The 22,849-nt window shown below is 44.9% G+C and overlaps 1 protein-coding gene across 1 annotated transcript; it reads left to right on the top strand.

Moving 5' to 3' along the window:
• The first annotated feature begins 4,709 nt into the window (after positions 1–4,709).
• On the top strand, positions 4,710–22,503 carry PRSS27 (serine protease 27). Its single transcript, XM_035135674.3, has 6 exons — positions 4,710–4,794; positions 14,188–14,214; positions 16,076–16,241; positions 16,968–17,239; positions 18,954–19,123; positions 22,164–22,503. Exons 1-6 carry the CDS (start codon positions 4,710–4,712, stop codon positions 22,491–22,493), a joined length of 1,050 nt encoding a protein of 349 aa, XP_034991565.2. The 3' UTR covers positions 22,494–22,503.
• Positions 22,504–22,849: the final 346 nt, after the last annotated feature.

The following is a 22,849-nucleotide window of genomic DNA, read 5'->3' as shown; positions in this document are numbered from 1 at the left end:
AGCAAATGGTTTTGTGTGAAAAAGATTCCAGGTTCAGTCCCTGACATCTCAAAGTAGGGCTGGGGATTGCAGCAGATTCCGAGGCTCCTTCCTCCTGGGGCCGTGTTCAGAAAGTGGTGGTGGGGGACGAGTGTTCAGACCCCGGGGCTCTCACTTGTGGGGTGCCTCAGGATTCTGTCCTCTCCCCCGTGCTTTTTAACATCTACATGCAACCACTGGGAGAGATCATCAGGGGATTTCGGCTGGGTGTTCATCAGTATGCGGATGATACCCAGCTCTACCTCTCTTTCAAATCAGAACCAGTGAAGGCGGTGAAAGTCCTGTGCCTGGAGGCGGTTGGAGGATGGATGGTGGCTAACAGATTGAGGTTGAATCCTGACAAGACAGAAGTACTGTTTGTGGGGGACAGGAGGCGGGCAGGTGTGGAGGACTACCTGGTCCTGAATGGGGTAACTGTGCCCCTGAAGGACCAGGTGCGCAGCCTGGGAGTCATTTTGGATTCACAGCTGTCCATGGAAGCACAGGTCAATTCTGTGTCCAGGGCAGCTGTCTATCAGCTCCATCTGGTATGCAGGCTGAGACCCTACCTGCCTGCAGACTGTCTCACCAGAGTGGTGCATGCTCTAGTTATCTCTTGCTTAGACTACTGCAATGCGCTCTACGTGAGGCTACCTTTGAAGGTGACTGGGAGTGGCTGTCGAGACCACATAACACCCGTCTTGAAAGACCTACATTGGATCCCAGTACGTTTCTGAGCACAATTCAAAGTGTTGGTGTTGACCTTTAAAGCCCTAAATGGCCTCAGCCCAGTATACCTGAAGGAGTGTCTCCAGCCCCATTGTTCGGCCCGACACTGAGGGCCAGCTCTGAGGGCCTTCTGGCGGTTCCCTTGTTGCGAGAAGCCAAGTTACAGGGAACCAGGCAGAGGGCCTTCTCAATAGTGGCGCCCGTCCTGTGGAACGCCCTCCCATCAGATGTCAAAGAGAAAAACAACTACCAGATTTTTAGAAGACATCTGAAGGCAGCCCTGTTTAGGAAGGCTTTTAATGTTTAATAGATTGTATTCTATTTTTCTGTTGGAAGCCACCCAGAGTGGCTGGGGAAACCCAGCCAGATGGGCAGGGTATAAATAATAATTTCCTACTCATACAGTGATACCTCGGGTTAAGAACTTAATTCATTCTGGAGGTCTGTTCTTAACCTGAGGTAGCACTTTAGCCAATGGGCCCTCCCGCTGCCGCCGACGTGCCGCTGCGGCATGATTTCTGTTCTCATCTTGAAGCAAAGTTCTTAACCCGAGGTACTATTTATGGGTTAGCTGAGTCTGTAACCTGAAGCGCCTGCAACCTGAAGCATCTGTAACCCGAGGAACCACTGTATTGAAATATTGCCCCTCAGTGAAGCCAAACTTAGATTCACAAAATGTTTAGGGGTATGCGTACCCCTGCGTCCCCCCAGAAAAAAAAGCACTGACACTACAACTCCCATCATCCATAGCTAGTAGGATTAGCGGTCAGAGATGACGGGAACTGTAGTGCAAAAATAGCTGGAGACCCAAGTTGGGGAAACCCTGGTCTACACTGAGACCTTCTGCATACAATCTACTACTACGGAGCTGCTGTCTTTCCTCATAAACAAAATAGGGACAAAATAGAAAATACCAGGAAACAGATTGCAAAGAGGGAAAGGTGGAGCACACAGGAAGGTAATGGGATGAGGAATATATCTTGCCCCATAGTTCAACACCTCTTCATGGGTGGTCCGAAACAGTAATAGATTATAGAATGTTTTTGTTTGGTCACAGCCAACACCTTCTCATACAAAGACTTTTTTTTAACTACTTGCTTTTTTCTTTTTAAGGGAAAGCCAGGGGCCTAATAAGATTCCTTAGTAAGACACATTTCCTTCACCTCTCCCACTCAAAGGTAGGAGACAAAGTAGGTAGGACAAAGCCATTAAAAATTGGATTTTTGAGAATTTGCATTTGGGATTCCAGCCCCACCTCCGAATTCAATATTTGCTGCAGTGCAGTGTGTGGTCCATGTCAATAAGTCAGAAATTCTGTGGCATGTGTCTGTGTTTGTATGTGTGCAGGATATATAAAGGTACATCAAGGGATCAGTGCAGAACACCCAGAACACAAGAATATTTATTCTTCCATTACTCAACCACTTTTTCAGCTAGGAAATATCTCTGATGTATTAGGGCTAGGGGAGTAAAGCAGAGACCATGTTGTGTATTTGGTCAGGTGAGCAATAACATCTATGCAGATGTTTAATAAAGGGGTTCCTAGAAAGTCCAACAAGCTTCCACTTGAGGAGTCTCTAATTAAATAGGGAGTGAGTGCCTCATTATTGGAAAGCAGGAGGAGTGATGCTAAGTGGGGCCAAACCAGTAACAGGAAAACTGTTGTTGTTTTTAATCTGTCCCCTTAAGACCTGCTCTCCCCCTACAGTTGGGTATTGAATTCTGGAGCTTTACGAAACTCCAGAAGGTAAATGGGAAGAATTTAATGGGAAGAAGCAGACGATTCAGAATATTCCCTTGGATGGGGAAAAAGTAATGTCTCCATGAAAGATCAGAAACATCAGTTTTAAGTAGTATACTTATGTACAGTATAACCTCTGCAGTGACAATGCATTTTGATGTCTATTCAGTGCCTTGGAGTCTTAGGCCTATTAGGCAGCCTGGAACACGCAATTTACCAAGGGACATTAATAAAATGCCAAATAAGGTACTCAAATCAGATTCCCCACACCCCATTTTAGTAATATGCCTTTTGGTCTGGTAGAAGAAGCTATCATATTTCAAAAGGTATTTATTAAGCGTTTTACGTGTACAGCCACTCCTTGATGTCATTTACAGCAATTAAATTGTTGTCCTTGTTGGAAGGAACATTTGGGGATATTGCAGTTATCTTTCTGAATACCTGAAAACTGCAGGAGGGGGAGAGTCTTGGCCACTATGAGAACAAGATATTGGATCTGACAGGCCATTGGCCTGATCCAGTAAGCCTGATCTTATATTTATCTCTTAGTGAATTCAGCTTCTAGGTTCTTTGCCTTTTGAGAAACTGTACATAAGTATACTACTTAAAACTCCAACCTCTTTTTATGTTAACATCACTTTTTGAGAGTGACATTGCTTTAAGGACATAGTAGTGATAAAAAAAGGGGATGTGGGTGGCACTGTGGGTTAAACACTGAGCCTAGGGCTTGCCAATCAGAAGGTCGGCAGTTTGAATCCCCACGACAGGGTGAGCTCTCGTTGCTCGGTCCCAGCTCCTGCCAATCTAGCAGTTCGAAAGCACCTCAAAGTGCAAGTAGATAAATAGGTACCACTCCAGCAGGAAGGTTAACGCCGTTTCCATGCGCTGCTCTAGTTCACCAGATGTGGCTTAGTCATGCTGGCCACATGACCTGGAAACTGTATGCCGGCTCCCTCGGCCAATAACGCGAGATGAGTGCCGCAACCCCAGAGTCGGTCATGACTGGACCTAATGGTCAGGGGTCCCTTTACCTTTACCTTTAGGGATAAAAAGAGGCGAGCGTTGATCGAGGAAGCAAGCCAGAAGTAAGGTCTCTGGCTCGTGCCTTGGTTTAAATACTCCCCCCACAACCGTCGGATTGGCTGGCTAGAACTTTGATGTGGCTGGGACCTCCAGTGCTGCTTACTGCTATGGTGCCCGCCATAGTGCCTCGCTGGAAGTCCCCAGGCATAAATCTGGGGACATTAATTAAAATCTGGGGACATTCCGGGGACAGATTTTGTCTGGGGACAGATTGGTGAATCTGGGGACTGTCCCCAGGAACTGAGGACATCTGGTAACCCTATCCTACAACCCCACCCTTTCTCACTTGCTGCTCCTTAGGCGTTGAGCTATTTTCCGGAAAACCTATATGATGCAAACTCCTGCACTTCCTTCATATCTCTCCTCAAAGATCTCCGACCTTGTATGTAAAACTTTTAGCATAACTTCTCAGTTCCCATAACCTCAAAATTTCCATAAATGGTGGGAAGAATATACTCTAAGTATGTGCAATTGAAATAACTGCATACTTTCCCACATTTTTACCCCATCTCCATTTCCATCCTCTTCCTCTATTCCTCCCCTGTAAGCTCCTCAGAGGCAGGGACATGTTCTCTTATATTTTGTAAAGCACCATCCACACCAATGGTGTCATCAATATTATCCTTCTGCAACCTTATCAGGAGCATCACAGTGCTGCCACATTTACTGAAATATTGCACTTCAGTGCTACTGTTCACAAGTTGTTGTTTCCTGGAGCTCAGATTTCAGGATAGGTTACCTGGGGTGTCACCACTCCCAAAGTGCTAAACAAATAATGGAAGCTGGTATGGAGCTGAGGGTGGATGAGCATGGAGAAAAGACGGCTGGGCATGGTAGGTTCAGGTGTGGTCTCTCAGTCGCATTTACTTCTTCCTGGCAACCTCAGCAATTGGCCTCAGCAGGATGGATGCTAGAAATGAAGGCAAAGACGTGTGCCAAGATCTGCTGAACTTGTTGGTCAACATTCTCGACCAGGACACAACCTACCTGCCACAGACAGCTATATAAGTGAGGTGATTCTCGTCGCTGATGACTGGATATCTTTCAGTGGCTTCCTATCACTTATGTGTCCACTTTCTGGAAAGCTACAGATTCTTCCTGATTGGCTCTTTGGTTATTGGCACTAGCAAAACCCACCATGTTGGAGTGGCAGGTGATCAAAAGACAAGGCCTTGTGGCGACCAGGGAAGCTCGTCTACTCATGCTTCTGTTAGCACTGATGGGTAAGAAAAACCACCATATTTTTACCTACCTCCAACAGCTAAACCAATTGGACTAAACAACAACCAAAAACAACAGTGGGTTTTAGAATCTTAGAAGGATGAGAAGAATCCTTGGTTTTGCTCCTAGCTCTAGGACAGAAGTGGTATTGCTTTGGTAGTGCAATGGGAAAGTGCTAGTGGCTATGGACACAGATCTAGAAGAATGAAGTCCAAGAAGGATGTCAGCAATACCCCACTTCCCAATATCTGAATTAAAGTTTGTCAGCATTGTTTTGTTCTGTTATTCTCTAATAACCTTATAACAGATTCATTTACTGCCTTGTATTAACAGCCTTTTAGATATGCATGCAGGACTATCCCAGGTGGCGCTGTGGTTAAACCACTGAGCCTAGGGCTTGCTGATCAGAAGGTCAGCGGTTCGAATCCCTGTGACGGAGTGAGCTCCCGTTGCTCGGTCCCAGCTCCTGCCAACCTAGCAGTTCGAAAGCACGTCAAAGTGCAAGTAGATAAATAGGAACCGCTACAGTGGGAAGGTAAACGGCATTTCCATGTGCTGCTCTGGTTTGCCAGAAGCGGCTTTGTCATGCTGGCCACATGACCTGGAAGCTATACGCCGGCTCCCTCAGCCAATAATGCGAGATGAGCGCGCAACCCCAGAGTCGGTCACGACTGGACCTAATGGTCAGGGGTCCCTTTACCTTTACCTTTAGATATGCATGCAGAGGTAGAAAGAGGTGCCCATAGCTCAGTGGTATGTTTGCCATATTAAAGGTACCCAGTTTCAATCCATGGCACATCCTGTTAAATGTTCTCAGGTAGCAGGGACAGGAACAAACCAACAGACACAGAAAGTTACCACATATCACATCAGACTACTTGTCCATCTAGCTCAATATTGTCTACTCTGACTAGCAGCAGCTCTCTAGGGTCATAAGCAGAGGTCTTTCCTATCACCCTCTACCTGATCTTTTTAAACTAGAGGTGACAGGTATTAAACTTGGGACCCTCTGCTTGCAAACCATGTCCTCTGTCATTGAGTTGTGGTCTGCCACTGAACTGTGATTGCAAAGACCACTGCCAATCAGAAAACCATGGGCTACATGGATCAATGGACTGACTCAGCTAAAGCTTTGTCCCCTCATATGTATTAGCCTATATCTGGACTACTTTCCCCTTTAGGCATTCATTCCTTATTGCAGCCGGCACAATTGTGAAGCTGCTCCAGCAGCAGTAAGTGCAATGGTGCTGTGGCAGCGGTGAGGGCAGAGTCCCAGTGGGGCAATGGCAGAGGCAAGGAGGGGATGGGGCAGATCTGTGCACCTGAGGAAAATTGTTCCACCTTACCTCAGTGATACCTGCACTGAAGAAGTGGCATGGGGAAGTCTGAGGCTTTCTTCAAAGGATTACAGAAAGCCATAGCTCAGTGGCAGAGCAAAGCTTTGCCTGCAGAAGCGCAAACCCCCCCCCCCAGTTCCTTCCCTGGCATCTCCAGTTAAAAGAATCAGGTAGCAGAGGATGAGACAGACTTTTACTTAAGATGCTGATGCTGGAAAGTAATTCTAGAGTAGGGGAAGATGGACCTGCTTTCTGACTCAATATAAGGGTAGGTCTAAATGTTGTCTTGGGATGTGTAGAGTTCTCACATGTCTTTGCTCATTTGCAATGTGTAGCACCTGTAAGGAGCATGTTGAAGCTCCTGTTTCTTAACTACTGGACCACATTTCAGGCCCATCTAATCCAGCATGCTGTTCTCACAGTGGCTAACTGCAAGCTTGCAAGGAGGACTTGAGTACAACAGCATCTCCTGTGGTTTTCTAGCAACTGGCATCCAAAAGCATTACTGCCTCTGTCAGTTGAGACACAGCAAAGCCACCAGGAATCCCATTATAGTTTGGAGTGCTTTCCTACACATTTGGGAAGTGTACAACAGTTAAGTTCACATGGACCATGGTTTGGGAAGGAAGCTATTGGTCTGGTGCAGCAACAGCATCCTCTAGAGTCCATCTAGCCCTCTTTTTTGATAGTCTCCCCCCCTTCTTCTCTTCAACCACCACAGAGGAGGCAGAGTTCCCATTTTAGTTAAGGATGAACACTATGGGAAAAAAAAGAATTCAATGGCATTGCAGAGATGTGTGTAAACTGCTTCTCCTGCTGAATGCTTTTAGGGACCTTAGAAACATAGAATGCTGGCAACTTACTTGTAAATTCCTAGACACAGTACTCCAGATGTGGTCTGACCAAGGTAGAACAGAGCAGTACTATGACTTCCCTTGATTGGGATCCTATACTTCTCTTGATGCAGCCTAGAATAGCATTAACTATTTTAGGTTCTGCATCATACTGTTAACTCATGTTAAGCTTGTGGTTTACTTCGACCCCTAGATCTTTCTCCTATAAATGAGCACGTGCAAATCTGTGTTTACAGCAATGCCCCTGTTATAGGATCTACCATCTAACTCCTACCAACCTGTTATTCCCATGCTCCAGCCAGCTGTATTGCTGCACCTATTTTTTTAATCAAACACTCACAAACATATGCAAATACAAAGATGCCTTAAGCAGAACACTTTTTTTTTCTATAGAGCAATGTGAAAATTTTATGTAGGCTTAATCAATGAATTCATTCATTGACTATAGACCACACAATTAATCACCCAATGTTTCTGTAATGAGTTAGCAGCCTTCACCAATGCATCTGGGACACTTATGTAAAGCGAATCACTGATGATATTGAGAGAACGTGCCAGAGGTTTAGCTGCCAGCCCAGATTTACCGCAGAATTTCCATGAAATTCCTCTGCTCAGGACTTGGAAACAGAACTGGAATTCTTCCAGCAGGTCTTGCATACACTAGGTTTACTATATTAAAAACACATCCCTTTGAAGACAATACTATACAAATAGTGTCACCAGCACATGAGTACTGTGGCAAAGCACAAGCTTTTCAAGCAAAACGTACTAAATTCAATCCCTGCCTTCTTCTTCTTCTTCTTCTTCTTCTTCTTCTTCTTCTTCTTCTTCTTCTTCTTCTTCTTCTTCTTCTTCTTCTTCTTCTTCTTCTTCTTCTTCTGTTTTTGGCATGCTGCCAAACAACATAGAATAATAGAATTGTAGAGTTGGAAGGGACCTGATGGAAATCTAGTCCAACCTCCTGCAATGAAGGAGGAATCCTGAGCACAGCCGTCCCTGGGTGGGCACTGACTCATTGCACCCATCATTATTCAACTAGTTTTCCAAAATAATGTACTCAAGGAAACACTTCTACCACCACCACCACCCCCAAAAAAATCTGACTTTTGTGAACAATCCAGAATGGATCCTGAATATTTTCATTAGTTGGGAATGTCTACAAGTATCATTCTGGTTTCTTTGTGGAGGGTAGGGGTTGATGGGCATGGTTTTGGAGATGCCACTTCCCTCCCTTTGGGTGTGAACTGTCAATCTGAGAGCTTAGTTCAGAGGACGGACATGCCAGACAAAGTACTGCCCATGACAGCAATCATTAGCTGCAGACAAAGTCTCACCACATTCACCAGGTTCACCATAGCCCAGGCAGACACATAGCTCCTCTTCTAATCTCCTATATCCCACGAGGTTACAATTATTGATTACTAGGCATAAAATTCAAAAAAAAATAGAATAAAAACACAAAGGGTTATTTACACCTGTGCACATACTCATACAGGTAATCCCAATATTTACTGGCTGGAGGAACATGGAGATACCAAGAGGTATGACTACGACCACTGAATTTTTCTCAGTTTGGGCAGAACCTCCCAAGGATAACCCAGAACTCATAACAGTGACATGTGACCAAAAGGGCAGACAATCAGCTACAAGTTCATTATTTAAAATGTCTGATCAAACAGCAACTATACTCCTATAAATGTTAAGTGCAGAAACGCCCGAGAAAAGGCCGAGAAAAATCCCAGTCTGGAATCCTCGAAAGTTTCTGCCAGTCTGTGTAAAGAGTGATGAATGAGCTAGATCAGGCATCCCCAAACTTCGGTCCTCCAGATGTTTTGGACTACAGTTCCCATCTTCCCCGACCACTGGTCCTGTTAGCTAGGGATCATGGGAGTTGTAGGCCAAAACATCTGGAGGGCCGCAGTTTTGGGGTGCCTGAGCTAGATGGTTCAGTGGCCTGACTCAGTCAGTACAAGGCAATTTCCTTTGTGGGTATGTCTCGATTGTTTGTAACAGCCTTTACCCCAACTGTAATATATAATCCAGTGTGGGGGTTCTGAATGTTCCCCGTGAACATTGTATACAAATTTCAACCAGCTGTGTCTTGAAATCCACATTACCTCATCGTTAGAAATCTCAACCAGATGGCTCCAATTTTGAAATCACAGCAAAGAGAATTTGTCTTTCTGCCTGAGGGAAGAGTTATGCCAAGCATTTATTAGTTTGCTTTTACTCCAGTTCTCCACAAACCTCTCACAAATCCTACCAACATCTATTTTCAGCTGCAAATAAGTTTCCTTTGTGTCTCCATCAGGAGAATATATATATCTCCCAGTAAACCTCCCTACCTCCCTGGATTGTTCTAACATTTGCTTGATGGTCTATTAATTTTACAAGTTCTTGTGTCCCTCATTGGCATCAGATCAGCCAGTGTTCCCTCTAATCGGTTTCTTAACACTCCTCCAGGACATATTTTCAGAAACATTCCTTCTTCCCCTTGCAGACATTAAATCATTCTGCCTCCCTTTATATTTTATTAAGGCTTTGCTTGGCTTTTTTGCTGACTGCCTCCAAGTTCTCTTTTTCCCCCTCCTGCCTCACCCTTTGATCTCTGTTGATTATTCCTGTGTGGTTGTGGTTTTGTAGAGATTCTAATCAGCGCTCTTATAGTTGCCTTACCTGCTTTGTGCTGCCTTATAGCTTAACTGCATCTGGTTGTTATTATAAGTAAAGCACTTAGACATTCTCCTATCCTTTCAACTGTAGAGAAACTTAATTTTTATCCAGTTCCCACTCTTTTTCCATAGTTCTTCTTCAGCTCAACTTTTTTTTCTTTTTGGTCCTCCCACCAACCTTGCAAAATAGATTAAGTTCACAGATATGGAGAGCCCAAGGTTACACTGTGAGCTTCATGCCTGAGCAAAGATATGAGCCTGGATCTGCCTTACATTCTAACCACTATATACCACTGGTTCTCAAGCCTGCTCCCAGCTTTGGGGATAGGTGAAACAATGTTGTGAAACTGGGCCCAGTTGGGTCTAGATGTTTGGTCTGGCCTACACATGCAGCACAACAAGGTGGTAGAACAGATGACACTACTTCACACAGCAGGTGAGGGCTCCATTTTATTTAACACTCCTCCATGTCACAACCCCCCGTAAGTTGAAAATTAATGCACTGAGGGCAAAGATTCTACTGCAGGCATCCCCAAACTTCGGCCCTCCAGATGTTTTGGACTACAATTCCCATCTTCCCCGACCACTGGTCCTGTTAGCTAGGGATCATGGGAGTTGTAGGCCAAAACATCTGGAGGGCCACAGTTTGGGGATGCCTGTTCTACTGTATCTCTCTTCCTGCTGAGCTTGGCTTCATTTTTAACACAGGGAAATATTCAAAAATGTGATTCCCACCCACCTGTAGTCTGAAGTGCTACAGTCCATTCTACCACCTTAGCACTTGACCACTTGATTCCCATCTCATCTGCTGCTTGAGCAGGCCCAGCCATCTCATTCTGTGGCTCATTCTCCTTTACATCACTGCAAATCAGTTTCCATTACCCCTGGAGGTTTTCAAGTCAATGGCTGAATCTTGCAGCATGTGAGGCAATTGGAAAACATCTCTGAACATGCCTGATGTGCCTCTGAATAACTGCAGTATACCCTCCAGATCAAAATAAGGATAAACTTGTTAATAGTGGCTGAGAAAACCCAGCCAGATGAGTGGGGTATAACATTATTATTATTATTATTATTATTATTATTATTATTATTATTATTCCAATTTTCTCATACCAAGTTAGGGGGCATGGGAAATACCATTATATCACATGAAACCATCGCTCAATCTCAGTATTGTCTATGGCAGCAGCATTGCCCTTCTTTTTTTACTGGCAGCCTCATACCCAGCATTGCTTGGTACAGACCCACAACCTAAAGTTTAGTGAGGGTGGGGGAGAAATGAAATCATTATAAATCCATCCATGCTTGGAAGTTCTAAGAAACCCCCCAAAATCACTGCAGTTTTCAGATCAGTGGTTAAAATCAATGCCGTCTTGAAAGGTTCTGAACATTCTTTCATTCAAAATGGTGTCCAGTTGTATCCAAACATGTATGAAAATCTGCTTCTAGATCTCAGGAACCACTATACAAAATTTGCCGGCGACTTATAATGAGCAATCAACTTTCCAAAATATAAAGTAGATTTTAATTTATCCACCATACAGTGGTACCTCGGTTTAAGTACACAATTGGTTCTGTAAGTCTGTACTTAAACTGAAGCGTACTTAACCTGAAGTGAACTTTCCCATTGAAAGTAATGGAAAGTGGATTAATCCATTCCAGACAGGTCTGTGGGGTACTCAACCTGAACCGTACTTAACCCGAAGTATGAGTGTAATTGGTTCTGGAAGTCTGTACTTAACCTGAAGCGTACTTAACCTGAAGCGAACTTTCCCATTGAAAGTAATGGAAAGTGGATTAATCCGTTGCAGACGGGTCCGCAGAGTACTTAAACTGAAAGTACTCAAACCAAAGCGTACTTAAACCGAGGTATGACTGTAATTTCAATTGATTTCATTTCAAACCAGTGCATTTTTGGCCATACCCACATTTCCTCACCCACTTCCGCCTTTGACCCAGTCTCCTGCTGGAATGCTGACCGGAAAGCTGGCTACGTTTGAATCATTAAATGTTCCCCGCTTCAGGTCTACACTGACTTGCAGTAGCTCTCTTAAGTTTTCAGATGAAGTCTTTCCCTCCCTACTTGGAGATCCAACAATGTGAACAAGGCTCTTTTGCCTGCAAAGAAGGCACTCTAATCGACCAGTGACCTATGGTGCCAAGGATCAATGCCAATGCTCTCTCATCCATTATTACACTGTTGCTCAAGTCTCTCTTCTACCTGTTGTATGGTGCATTAATTTATTCTGCAGCTGCTTGAAATCCACTGATTGAAAACCAAGCCATGTTTGTTCCTTGGCTTAATAATACATGGTTATGCTCACCCAATTTTTCTGAGTAGAGAGAAGTTTTGGCCCAGTGCTCCGACTTGGCATAAGGCAGCTCCTAAGGGTGGCTTATCTACCTGAATACGGTACAATTGTGAGACTTAACACGCTCTCTCTGCCTCTGACTTCAGAGCAACTCAAGACCCGAGGGAAAATTTGTGGCTCGGTTTTTGTTGCTTCCCCTCCTTTTTAAAACCAGACTCTGGAGAGACCTGTCAGGAGTAAGCAAGGACCAATGGTATAAAATAGTATGGGAAACAGCTTTATCAGAAAAACTAACCAATAAAGTGAAGCTGACATGGAGACAAATAGAAGAAGAAGACTCCTTCACCCCACTATAGTTCCTCTATATCACATACACACCCCAACAAAACAACAAGAATCCGCCGACAGCATACGAATCAGTCTGACTAACTTGATTCAAAAATACACACACACCATGTTCACGCTCACACACAAAAAACAAATCTCACTACAGCCAACCAAAGACAACCAACCACACCCTAAGCTACTCTAACCTCTCTCACCACCAAGGAAATACAGTGGTACCTCGGGTTACAAACACGATCCGTTCTGGGACGCAGTTCGTAACCCGAAATGGTCATAACCCGAAGGGCCATTTTGTGCATGCGCAAAGCGCAATTTCAGCAATTTTCGTGCTTTGCGCATGCAGAAACTGTGCATGCCGCTTCTGCGCATGCACAGAATGTGTGCGCAGCGAAAATACTTCTGGGTTTGCGGAGTTCGTAACCCGAGGTGTTCATAACCCGAGGTGTTCGTAACCCGAGGTATGACTGTACAACAAGCGAATAGTAAGAGGACCCATACAAGTAATGCTGACACAAAACCCCACACATACACTAAGTAGAAGTAGAAGAACCACCTGACCCCACCCCACTTACCATTCCCCCGCTTTCCTAACCTAACACTGTATGTCACACTAATCTCGCACAAAAAATGAAACTGATCTGTAGAAAACACAACTTGAAAAAAGAGACAACGCCTGTATTTTTGTAAACTAAGAAACCTTTAATAATATATATATATTTTAAAAAAGAAATAAGAAAATACTAACAAGCAGATACCGTCTTAACGATCCTGCACCAGACATGTGTCTGCAAGGAAGGGCCATTAATGGAGATGAAAGAGACATCATAATAGTTTCTTTAGTTGATTTTGATGATGTTATAATTGGGTTTCAGGGTGTTGCCAGGTAGGTGGGGGAAAGTAAATTACGGCTTTGCTAAATTAGTTTTCAAGAGAGAGGTTACTTTGGGAGCACAGGTCCTTGACAGGAACGGAAATTGTGATGCCACAGTACAGAAGGAGAGGTTGGTATGATCAAGATGGACAAGGTAACGTAGATGTCCCAGACAGTGAGGAATTATGAAGCATACCAGTCTATTGTTTCCCAATTGCAACTGGAGACATGGATGTATGTGGGCTGTTGGGATGAAGATATGGGCTAGACTTGCAGTCGGCTTAGCTGCCCCACCTCAAGCCCAGCTAGAGCCAACAATCCACATACAACCACCCTGTTGACCTGCCCCATGATCCTGTATAATTGCTGCCCACCTCCCAGTTAAAGGCCAAACAGAATACATGTCTGTGTGCTGTAATTTCTGAGAAACAAAAGAGAAGGGAACTTCCAGTCCCACCCAGGAGACAGGAATATGTACACAACAGGAGAAACTTTTCATTCGGGATTTCAGCTGAATGAGCTCCTTGTTTTGGTTTGATTCTGGTAGAACCAGTTTTTGTTGATGTCTACCATTTTACTAAGATCATTTAAAAAAGAATTAATCCCATGCTCTAAAATGTTTGCACTCCCTCCCAATTCTGATTCATCTGCAAATTTGATACATTAATACAACCTTCTCATTTGTCAGGACTGATGTCAGGACATCGAGAGATCAAAAACCTACCTAGAGAGCTTTTATTTGGTATATTCACTGGGAAAGGGAATGATGATGTCTACTGATGGTCCATAGAGTTGTACACATTGTTGTGTTGGCGTTGGGATGTCCTGGAGGGAATGTATGTTGTCTTTTTCAAGGATGCTTCCTGTCTCAAGAGCATTGGCTTGGAATAAAGTAGAGCTGCTGTTTGGAGATACAGTGCAACTACGCCAATGAGTCTTAGATCCAGTGAATCTCCTCGATTTTCTTGGCACCTTCTCACTGCTGTCTTGTCATGTTGCAGGTCTGCAAGAAGTTCAGGCTACCAGTGGTGAGTGTACATTTTCGGCATTTCTTTTCCTTCTGTTTCAAATGTATTGATGCATGCCACCCTAATCTCTGAACTGTTTGTGATTCCAGGGGCTGAAGGCTTTTAAGCAGGGATTGTGTTTCCCCTCCAAATTCAGCTTTTTCATTTGAAAATATTTGGCTCAGCAATTACTGTCCCCACTAATTGCCCAGCTGTGCATTGGAGCATACCGGTATATGTGTGGCATGGAATAAGTAATTTAAATATTTTTTTGCATGCCGTGAGCCCAGATTGTTCATCCACAGAGAAGTCTTCTAAGGAGCTGTTTTGTTAGCACTGAGTAATTTTTTCTAGTTTCTGCCTTGGGGCAAGTGAAGCACTGAATACCTTTTGATGCAGAGACTCTGCACGGGTTCCAACTAGAATAAATATGGGAGGCAGGTAAGCCCAGCCCTGCACATGATGCGGTGCATGCACACCATTTGAATGGCAATGTCCATCAACTTTGCATGCGGTACATGCAGTCCATCAACATGATGCGGTGCATGCATACCATTTGAATGGCAATGTCCATCAAATTTGGAGGGCCCAGCCCCTCAAATATTTTATTGGGGTGCTGAAGGGAACTTGGCCCCTAGGAGTTGGCTCCTGTGAGAGACAGAATTCCCAGCCTTCATGAGATTCTGCCCATTGCAGATTGAGATTGAATCCTGACAAGACAGAAGTACTGTTTGTGGGGGACAGGAGGCGGGCAGGTGTGGAGGACTCCCTGGTCCTGAATGGGGTAACTGTGCCCCTGAAAGACCAGGTGCACAGCCTGGGAGTCATTTTGGACTCTCAGCTGTCCATGGAGGCGCAGGTCAATTCTGTGTCCAGGGCAGCTGTCCACCAGCTCTACCTGGTACGCAGGCTGAGACCCTACCTGTCTGCGGACTGCCTCGCCAGGGTGGTGCATGCTCTGGTTATCTCTCGCTTGGATTACTGCAATGCGCTCTATGTGGGGCTACCTTTGAAGGTGACCCTACAATTAATCCAGAATGCGGCAGCTAGACTGGTGACTGGGAGCGGCTGCCAAGACCACATAACACCAGTCTTGAAAGACCTACATTGGCTCCCAGTACGTTTCCAAGCACAATTCAAAGTGTTGGTGCTGACCTTTAAAGCCCTAAATGGCCTCGGTCCAGTATACCTGAAGGAGCATCTCCACCCCCATCGTTCTGCCTGGACACTGAGGTCCAGCGCCGAGGGCCTTCTGGTGGTTCCCTCACTGCAAGAAGCAAAGCTACAGGGAACCAGGAATCTCGGTAGTGGCACCCGCCCTGTGGAACACCCTCCCATCAGAGGTCAGGGAGATGAACTACCTGACATTTAGAAAATACCTAAAGGCAGCCCTGTTTAGGGAAGTTTATAATCTGTGATATTTGATGTATTTTAATGTTTGTTGGAAGCCGCCCAGAGTGGCAGGGGAAGCCCAACCAGATGGGCGGGGTACAAATAATAAATTGTTGTTTTTGTTGTTGTTGTTTTTGTTGTTGCACCTTTATAAGAGCACTGCTGTTGGCTTGCTTTTCTCTCACCAGGGATAATGATGAAGATGGCCATATGATTATGTGAATGTGCTGTTAAGGTTGAGTCAAACCTCTCTCCACTATATTATCAATTAGAATCCATATGATCTCAGTGTCTCCTCCCAGTGCCATCTTAAGCATATCTGGCGCCCTGGTGCCGTTGTGCGAAGATCCCTCCGGTGCCCCCCCGCCCGCTTCCCAGCGTGGCCCGGCGCCCTGGCGCCCTGCACCACCCAGCCTTGCCTCAGGGCCGGCCCTGTCTCCTCCACCCGAATCTCATGGCAGTTTGAATGAATCTTTGTCCTTTCTTGCAGCCTGTGGGCGGCCTCATGTCAGTCTCAACCGGATTGTGAAGGGACAGGACACAGTGCCAGGGGAGTTCCCCTGGCAGATCAGCTTGCAGCTGAACAAAAGGCATGTGTGTGGAGGGTCCCTCATCTCCGACGAGTGGGTGATAACCGCAGCACACTGTTTCTATCAGTGAGTATACAAGGTGGGATGGCAAACCTGGGTTACTGATGCCTTTGGATCCCCCATCCCAGAATACTAGGTCTTGTAGGGTTGCCATATTTCAGGCATCCCCAAACTTCGGCCCTCCAAATGTTTTGGACTACAATACCCATCATCCCTGATCACTGGTCCTGTTAGCTAGGGATCATGGGAGTTGTAGGCCAAAACATCTGGAAGGCCGCAGTTTGGGGATGCATGCCATATTTTAAAAAGTGAAAAATCTGGACACAAACATTTAGCCAATTTCCAACAGGATACTGCTTCTGATCATAGCTGTCAAGTTTTCCCTTTTCTCGTGAGGAAGCCTATTCAGCATAAGGGAATTTCCCTTAAAAAAAAAAGACTTGACAGCTATGCTTCTGACTGCAGTATTCTGGGTATATCTGGGAGATTCCGGATATGTAGCAACCCTAGCTCTGGCCCTTTGGGAAGGAAAGGACAGGCAAAGAAGTTACCACAGCTTGTTCTGGCTTGCTTTTCTCCCACCCCACCCCACCCCACCCCACCCCACCCCACCCCCACTCAACTATCAAACTCACACTTTCTGAAACAATATGCAAACTGACACAGAGCAATAATTGAAAATGCACACTTATCCAAATTTTGCAGTGCAGTTCTCCAAATAAAATTTGCTCCAAAATCCAGTCCCGAACACCATTCATTCACCTAGCCCCACTCTTTCTGTCATGTTTCCAGGTTCAGGGATCTCTCCCAGTACCAGGTCCTCCTAGGGGCCAACCAGCTATCCAATCCTGGCCCACAGTCATGCTGCTTGGGAGTGAAGAAGGTCATCAGAAATCCAACTTATGCAGGACAGACCAGCAGTGGGGACATCGCTCTTGTGCAGTTGACCAGGAAGGTCCACTATTCGGAATTTATCCTACCCATTTGCCTGCCTGATGCTTCTGTGAAGTTTCCTCCAGGCAAAGTTTGCTGGGTCACCGGCTGGGGAAACCTGCGTCATTCAGGTGTGTGTGTGTGTGTGTGTGTGTGTGTGTGTGTGTGTGAGAGAGAGAGAGAGAGAGAGAGAGAGAGAGAGAGAGAGAGAGAGAAAAGGAGGAGGAGGAGGAGGAGGAGGAGGAGGAGGAGGAGGAGGAGGAGACAGGGGCAGGCACTACTTGTGTGGAGAAAAAAGATATAGTGATAACTTCACAAAAGAAATCAGATCAGGGTACCCATTAAATTTGCTTTATATTAAACTAAATTCTAAAATTAAATATGAAAACCCTATACCCAAATGTGAATTTGTTCATTATGCATAGTTTATTTTCCTTGTCTTATTTGTGAAATAGGGAGAGGAATGTAAGCCCTGTCCCTGACAACTGGAAATCTTACCTACATTTGCTTTTGTGTCGCTTTTCTGGGCACAGGTCTTTCCAGGACCACATGCAAGTGTGTGTTTTGTTTATTTTGTCCCTGGGAAAATGTGTGTTTTACCACTGAATTGAAACAAATGGCAATTGGGTTTTCCATGGATTGCTGTTTGCTCCAATTAAGTGGTAAAACACAGGTTTTTCTTGAGGAAAGTGCTGGGACAATAAAATACCACTCAGACATGGATCTGGAAAGCCCAGACGTGTTCCTAGAAAGCACGGAACAAAGGTAGTTGTGCACGAGCTCTTAATTTAGCTGTACCCTCTCAGCTTTTGAAATTTCAGCTAGCATTGCCCACATGCTTTCAAGCATATATTAGCAAAACATTGGCAAACAGCTGAGATTCCCAGGAAATAGAATTGTGTGGCCAATTCTGCCTCAACCAGTAGTCTTTTTGCTCCCCTGCAGAATTGTGGCTTAGCATGAGGCCCCCTTGTGTCTAAAATGCATCTGCGATGAGTTTGTGAGAGCATGCTGGTTTGCCGTGCCTGCCCCTGATGAAGCTGCGCATATTGCAGCCATGTGGAGAGGGGAAATGCATGCACTGTGCTCCAATCTCAGGAATCCCATTCATGCGGAGGAACCCTATGCACATTGTGGTAATATGTGCACAGAGCCTCTTCACATGGCCAACAGATACATATGTAGCTGATAGGAAATGTTGCCATCATGCATGTCATCATCAGGCATAGGGACAATCCTCAAAAATTTATGCTTTCATTATGTGAAGGGAAGGAATTGTGGAAACACACCTTTGGATGAACGAGTGAGTGGTGGAATGAATTATGGAGCATGGAATTCTGATGAAATGAGCATAGCTGCCAAGTTTTCCCTTTTCTCACGAGGAAGCCTATTCAGCATAAGGGAAAATCCCTTAAAAAAAGGGATAACTTGGCAGCTATGGAAATGAGTGACCAACTAAAATGTTCACAGTAGGAGGGGGAAAGAAAAGAAGGAGTGGCTAAGAGAGCCTGTTTGGTGTAGTGATTTGAGTGTTGTACTAGGGCCTGGGAAATAGGAGTTCAAATCCCCACTCAGCCACGAAGCTTACTGGGTGACAGTGGGCCAATCACTCTCTCCCAGTCGAACCAACTCAGGTTGTTAGTGAGGATAAAATGTGTAAGGGGAGAACCATGTGCACAACACTAGGCTCTTTGGAGGGAGGGAGGATATTAACGTGATAAATAAATAAAGTGAATAGATTGGTAAATATGAGAGATGACGCGACAGAGACGCTCAATGCATCTCCCTCCCCCATAGTGCATTGGGGGGGGAGTGTTTCAGTGGTGTTTGTTGTTGTCATTGCAGTCGACCTTCCATCCCCACAAACCCTGCAGAAGTTGCAGGTGCCCATTATTGACTCCAAGACATGCAGTGCCCTCTACCGCACCAACATAGCTGATGGCCCAATCCCACGGGTGATCAAGGATGATATGATCTGTGCTGGCTTTGCGGAGGGCAGGAAAGATGCATGCAAGGTGAGTGTGTTTATCTGTTGATTGACTTCTAAAAATGTGTAAATACTCCTCCTGGTCCTCTATAATTGCTTGGCAACTTCTGCTGCTAGCACAGGTGGATATTTGGATGTATGTCTTAAGAGAGTTTGAAGGCCAAACTAGATATGACAGGAAGGCGGGATTGCATTTCATGTTTCTTTTCTTTCTTTCTTTTTAAAAAAATCAAATAAAAACTAGACGGGAGGGATCACAGAAGGCAGTGTGATTAGCTCTCCCTTCCCACTGTAGTTTCAATTAAAATTCAATGGTCCCCATAGCTGCTATTAGCTACAAGAATAACTGCAAGAATAGAGATGGTGTTTCAGTTTTGGTTCTGTTAATTTTTCATTTTCCCAACTCAATTCTCTACTCCTTCAGCTTCCAGCATCAGATAGATAGATAAACTTTATTTCGGCCATAGGCCCATATTTAAATACCAACACAGAATAATATACACCATACAGCAGAATAAAATAGGACAAAATAAAATAAATTGAATTAATTCCATTCATTTAAATCCTATCCATATAAATATTATAAATTTCGTTTACAAAGTAGGAACAGCATAACACTTAGTTCATCAGGTCACCACTATAAATCAAACACTTGGACGGAATATCAATAATCATAAAGTAACCCATTTTTCCTCTTATAGGATAAAACTGCAGTCAAATATCTGGCTATAAGGAGTGATCTGCTCGGATCGTCATCCTGTAGCAGATATGTTAACTGAGATTCCGGAGTCTCAACCAAAGTTTTTGATATTAAGGGGGATAAAAATCTGGTCTGAGGGACCATGTGCAAGGGGCAACAGAATAATATATGATGAAGAGATTCTATAGTTCTGTTGCGTGCCGAGGTACCAAGACTTCCCACCAAATAATTTCACACATCACACAGAAATTAAGTTTTGGTTTTTGGCATTAATTTTGGCCACAACTTTGTTTAAATACAATTGAATGTGAGTGGTTGCTTAGGCATTGGTTCCCATGCCATCTGTACCCTGCCTGGGACAGATCGGACTCCCCAGCGTCCTGGGGATTACAGGATAGGTAAGCACCCTCTGAGAGAGGCTGGGACAGGGCACCACGCCCTATGACCTCTCCCTCAGGTGCTCCCCAAGGCTCATGCGCGGTCCTAGCCCCTTGGGGGGGGGGTATGGACAAACATGTTGAGCCCCAGGATTCCTTTAACGGAATACCCCTAAAGGCAGCAGCAATTTGAGGGGCAGGCCCAGCCAAATCCTTACCCTCCCCCATCCAATTCGAACCAATGCCTAACCGCCAACCTTACAAGTTGTGACAGTTTGCTATGTAGTAGGCAAAAACCACCTGGCACCAGCCAATCAGCCAGATGGCAAGATTCCTACTAGGCCCCTGAATGCAGACGACCCCGTGAGAGGCACAGCAACGTCAAGCGCAGCAAAAAACCCTAAATATAGGGAGGGGGCGGGAGATCCGTTTGCAAGCACCCAAAAGCAAAAGCGCAACCTGCTTGCACCCTTTTAAAGGCTGCGGCTGTCAATCAAAATTAGCAACATAACATTCTCCCCAGCAACAATCCCTCAGTGGCCATCCAAACTGACCCGCCCCTGCTGACCAGGGAAGGTCTTGTTAACCCTTCCGCAACCCATGCTCTCCTTAAGGGGAGAACCTGCTTTGTCACATAGAACTGAACTCTGACCTTTAGAAAACCCATTTTTCATAACATTGGGAGGAAAGGCATTAAATCTTGCCTTAATAAAGGCAAATCTATGGGCTGCAACTGATATAGATGTCAAATAAGATGGGATCTGCGGAGAGGGCACTGTGCCGAGATTCGACGATGAACAGGTGCTGCTTCCCATTAATTTGTTTTGCTGGAGGTTCTGCATCAGACAAAATGCACACACAAAATGCACCCTGTCCTATTGTTCTCCTTCCTAGGATGAAGTGGTATCAAAGCAGGTCAGGGGTGGGATGTAGAAATGCTTAACACACCCCCACCCCCCACCCACCCCCCGGAAGCATATTTATTTCTTATTATGACATCTCTTCTTATCTTACTCTTTGAAATGCTGATGAAGCCAGCCCAAGGCAAAGCAACTGGTTTGAGCAGTTCACCAGGTTTTGTATTTCAGATTCTAACCTCACAGACAAAGGATCAGAGGCCTGGAAGGGACCCCACAGATATAATTCAGATTGACCCCTCCCTCTCCCCCTCAAAAAAATATAACAGCTGCCATGACACACTAAATTTCATTCACACCAGTGGGCATGGTGTGACACAACAGCAGATGTCAATGGACATGTTGCAATTTTTTGTTTGCCTGTGTGCCTCTGTTCCCCTAAGATTGCCACATGAAAATGGGGGGTGGGGTGGGGTCGGGTGGGGTGGGGTAAATAACTGTATGCTGGAACACTGCCTCAAGTTTCATCGCATGCTCTGAACCACAAAAAACACCAAAAACTCCTGCAGGGAGTAAACAGGGTTTACACAGTTGCAAGCATTTTTGTTCTGGAACCATTTAATATAGGAATAAGTACGGAACTCCCGCGAGCTTTTATGTAATGTGAAAAAGCACATAAAATGCAGCAATCATCGGGTAAGAAAACATTGGGGAGACAAAATAAATTGCTGTCTAAATGCAGCCTTAGTTCATTCTGCGGTGCTCTGGGGCAGCAAAAATTAGAATGGAAATAAACCATAACATTTGTAGTATAAAAAGTTATGGGATTTCAGCTGAAAGGCAAGGGATATGCACTCACTGGAAATGGTAGGTGACTGTTCCAAATCTTCTGCACGCACAAACAATACTGAAAGTAGGAATGTGTGTGACAGCCCCAACAGCATCCTGGGTGCAAATCATCATGAACGTGGATTAAAAAGAACATCTAGGGGGCCCTCAGTGTTCCAAACTGAACTCACCACTTTATATCTCCTAAAATACACCTGCTGTTAAAATTAATAGAGGACCTTGCTGGTGATAGTAACTGTGCCATTCATTGCCCCTATTATTCATTTCTGTTTCTTTGTTTCACAGGGTGATTCTGGGGGTCCCATGGTATGTCCAGTTGGCCAGTCATGGGTCTTGGCTGGCATTGTGAGCTGGGGTGAAGGATGTGCCATTGAGAACCGCCCTGGTGTGTATAGTCGTCTCACGTACTACCAAAAGTGGATCCACAGCCATATCCCAGGCATCCAATTTGTCAAAGACCCAAATAGCCATGGACTACGCGAATGGCGTGACATACATTACTGGAGGTCAGACACCAGTGGGCAAAAGCATCCCGATGTCCACTTACCTTCCCACGCCTCTTCTCTCAGTGCCAACCTTCTGATGTTCTTGCTGTGTCTACTGATTCTCATATAACCAAAAGACAGCGGGGAATACTTTTCCTAACAAGCAAGATTATATAACAGAAGGATGCCAACAGGCTTCTCACTGACCTTTCTGAGGTGTGGTCTTTATTCCCCAGTGAAGCATCGGCATTAGCTTTTACCAAACAAGCTGGCTTTCATTATCTCCTTTTTCAAAGGGGTAGGGTGTGGGGTGTGGGGGGGGGGAGATCATTCTTTTTATTTATTGTATGGAATTTTTTTTATTAGAATTACTGCTTTCTCCGATGTGAGAGACATTTCAAGAACTTCTAGGCAATACAAGCAAACCAGTTAAAACAAACGTCTTTCTTCAAATGCAAAGGATGATTGTTAAGATGGGTAGAAATT

This window comes from Zootoca vivipara, chromosome 12 (assembly GCF_965207765.1).
Source record: "Zootoca vivipara chromosome 12, rZooViv2.hap1.1, whole genome shotgun sequence".
In the NCBI taxonomy this organism is placed as follows: domain Eukaryota; kingdom Metazoa; phylum Chordata; class Lepidosauria; order Squamata; family Lacertidae; genus Zootoca; species Zootoca vivipara.
This window is presented reverse-complemented; position numbering and strand designations above follow the sequence as displayed.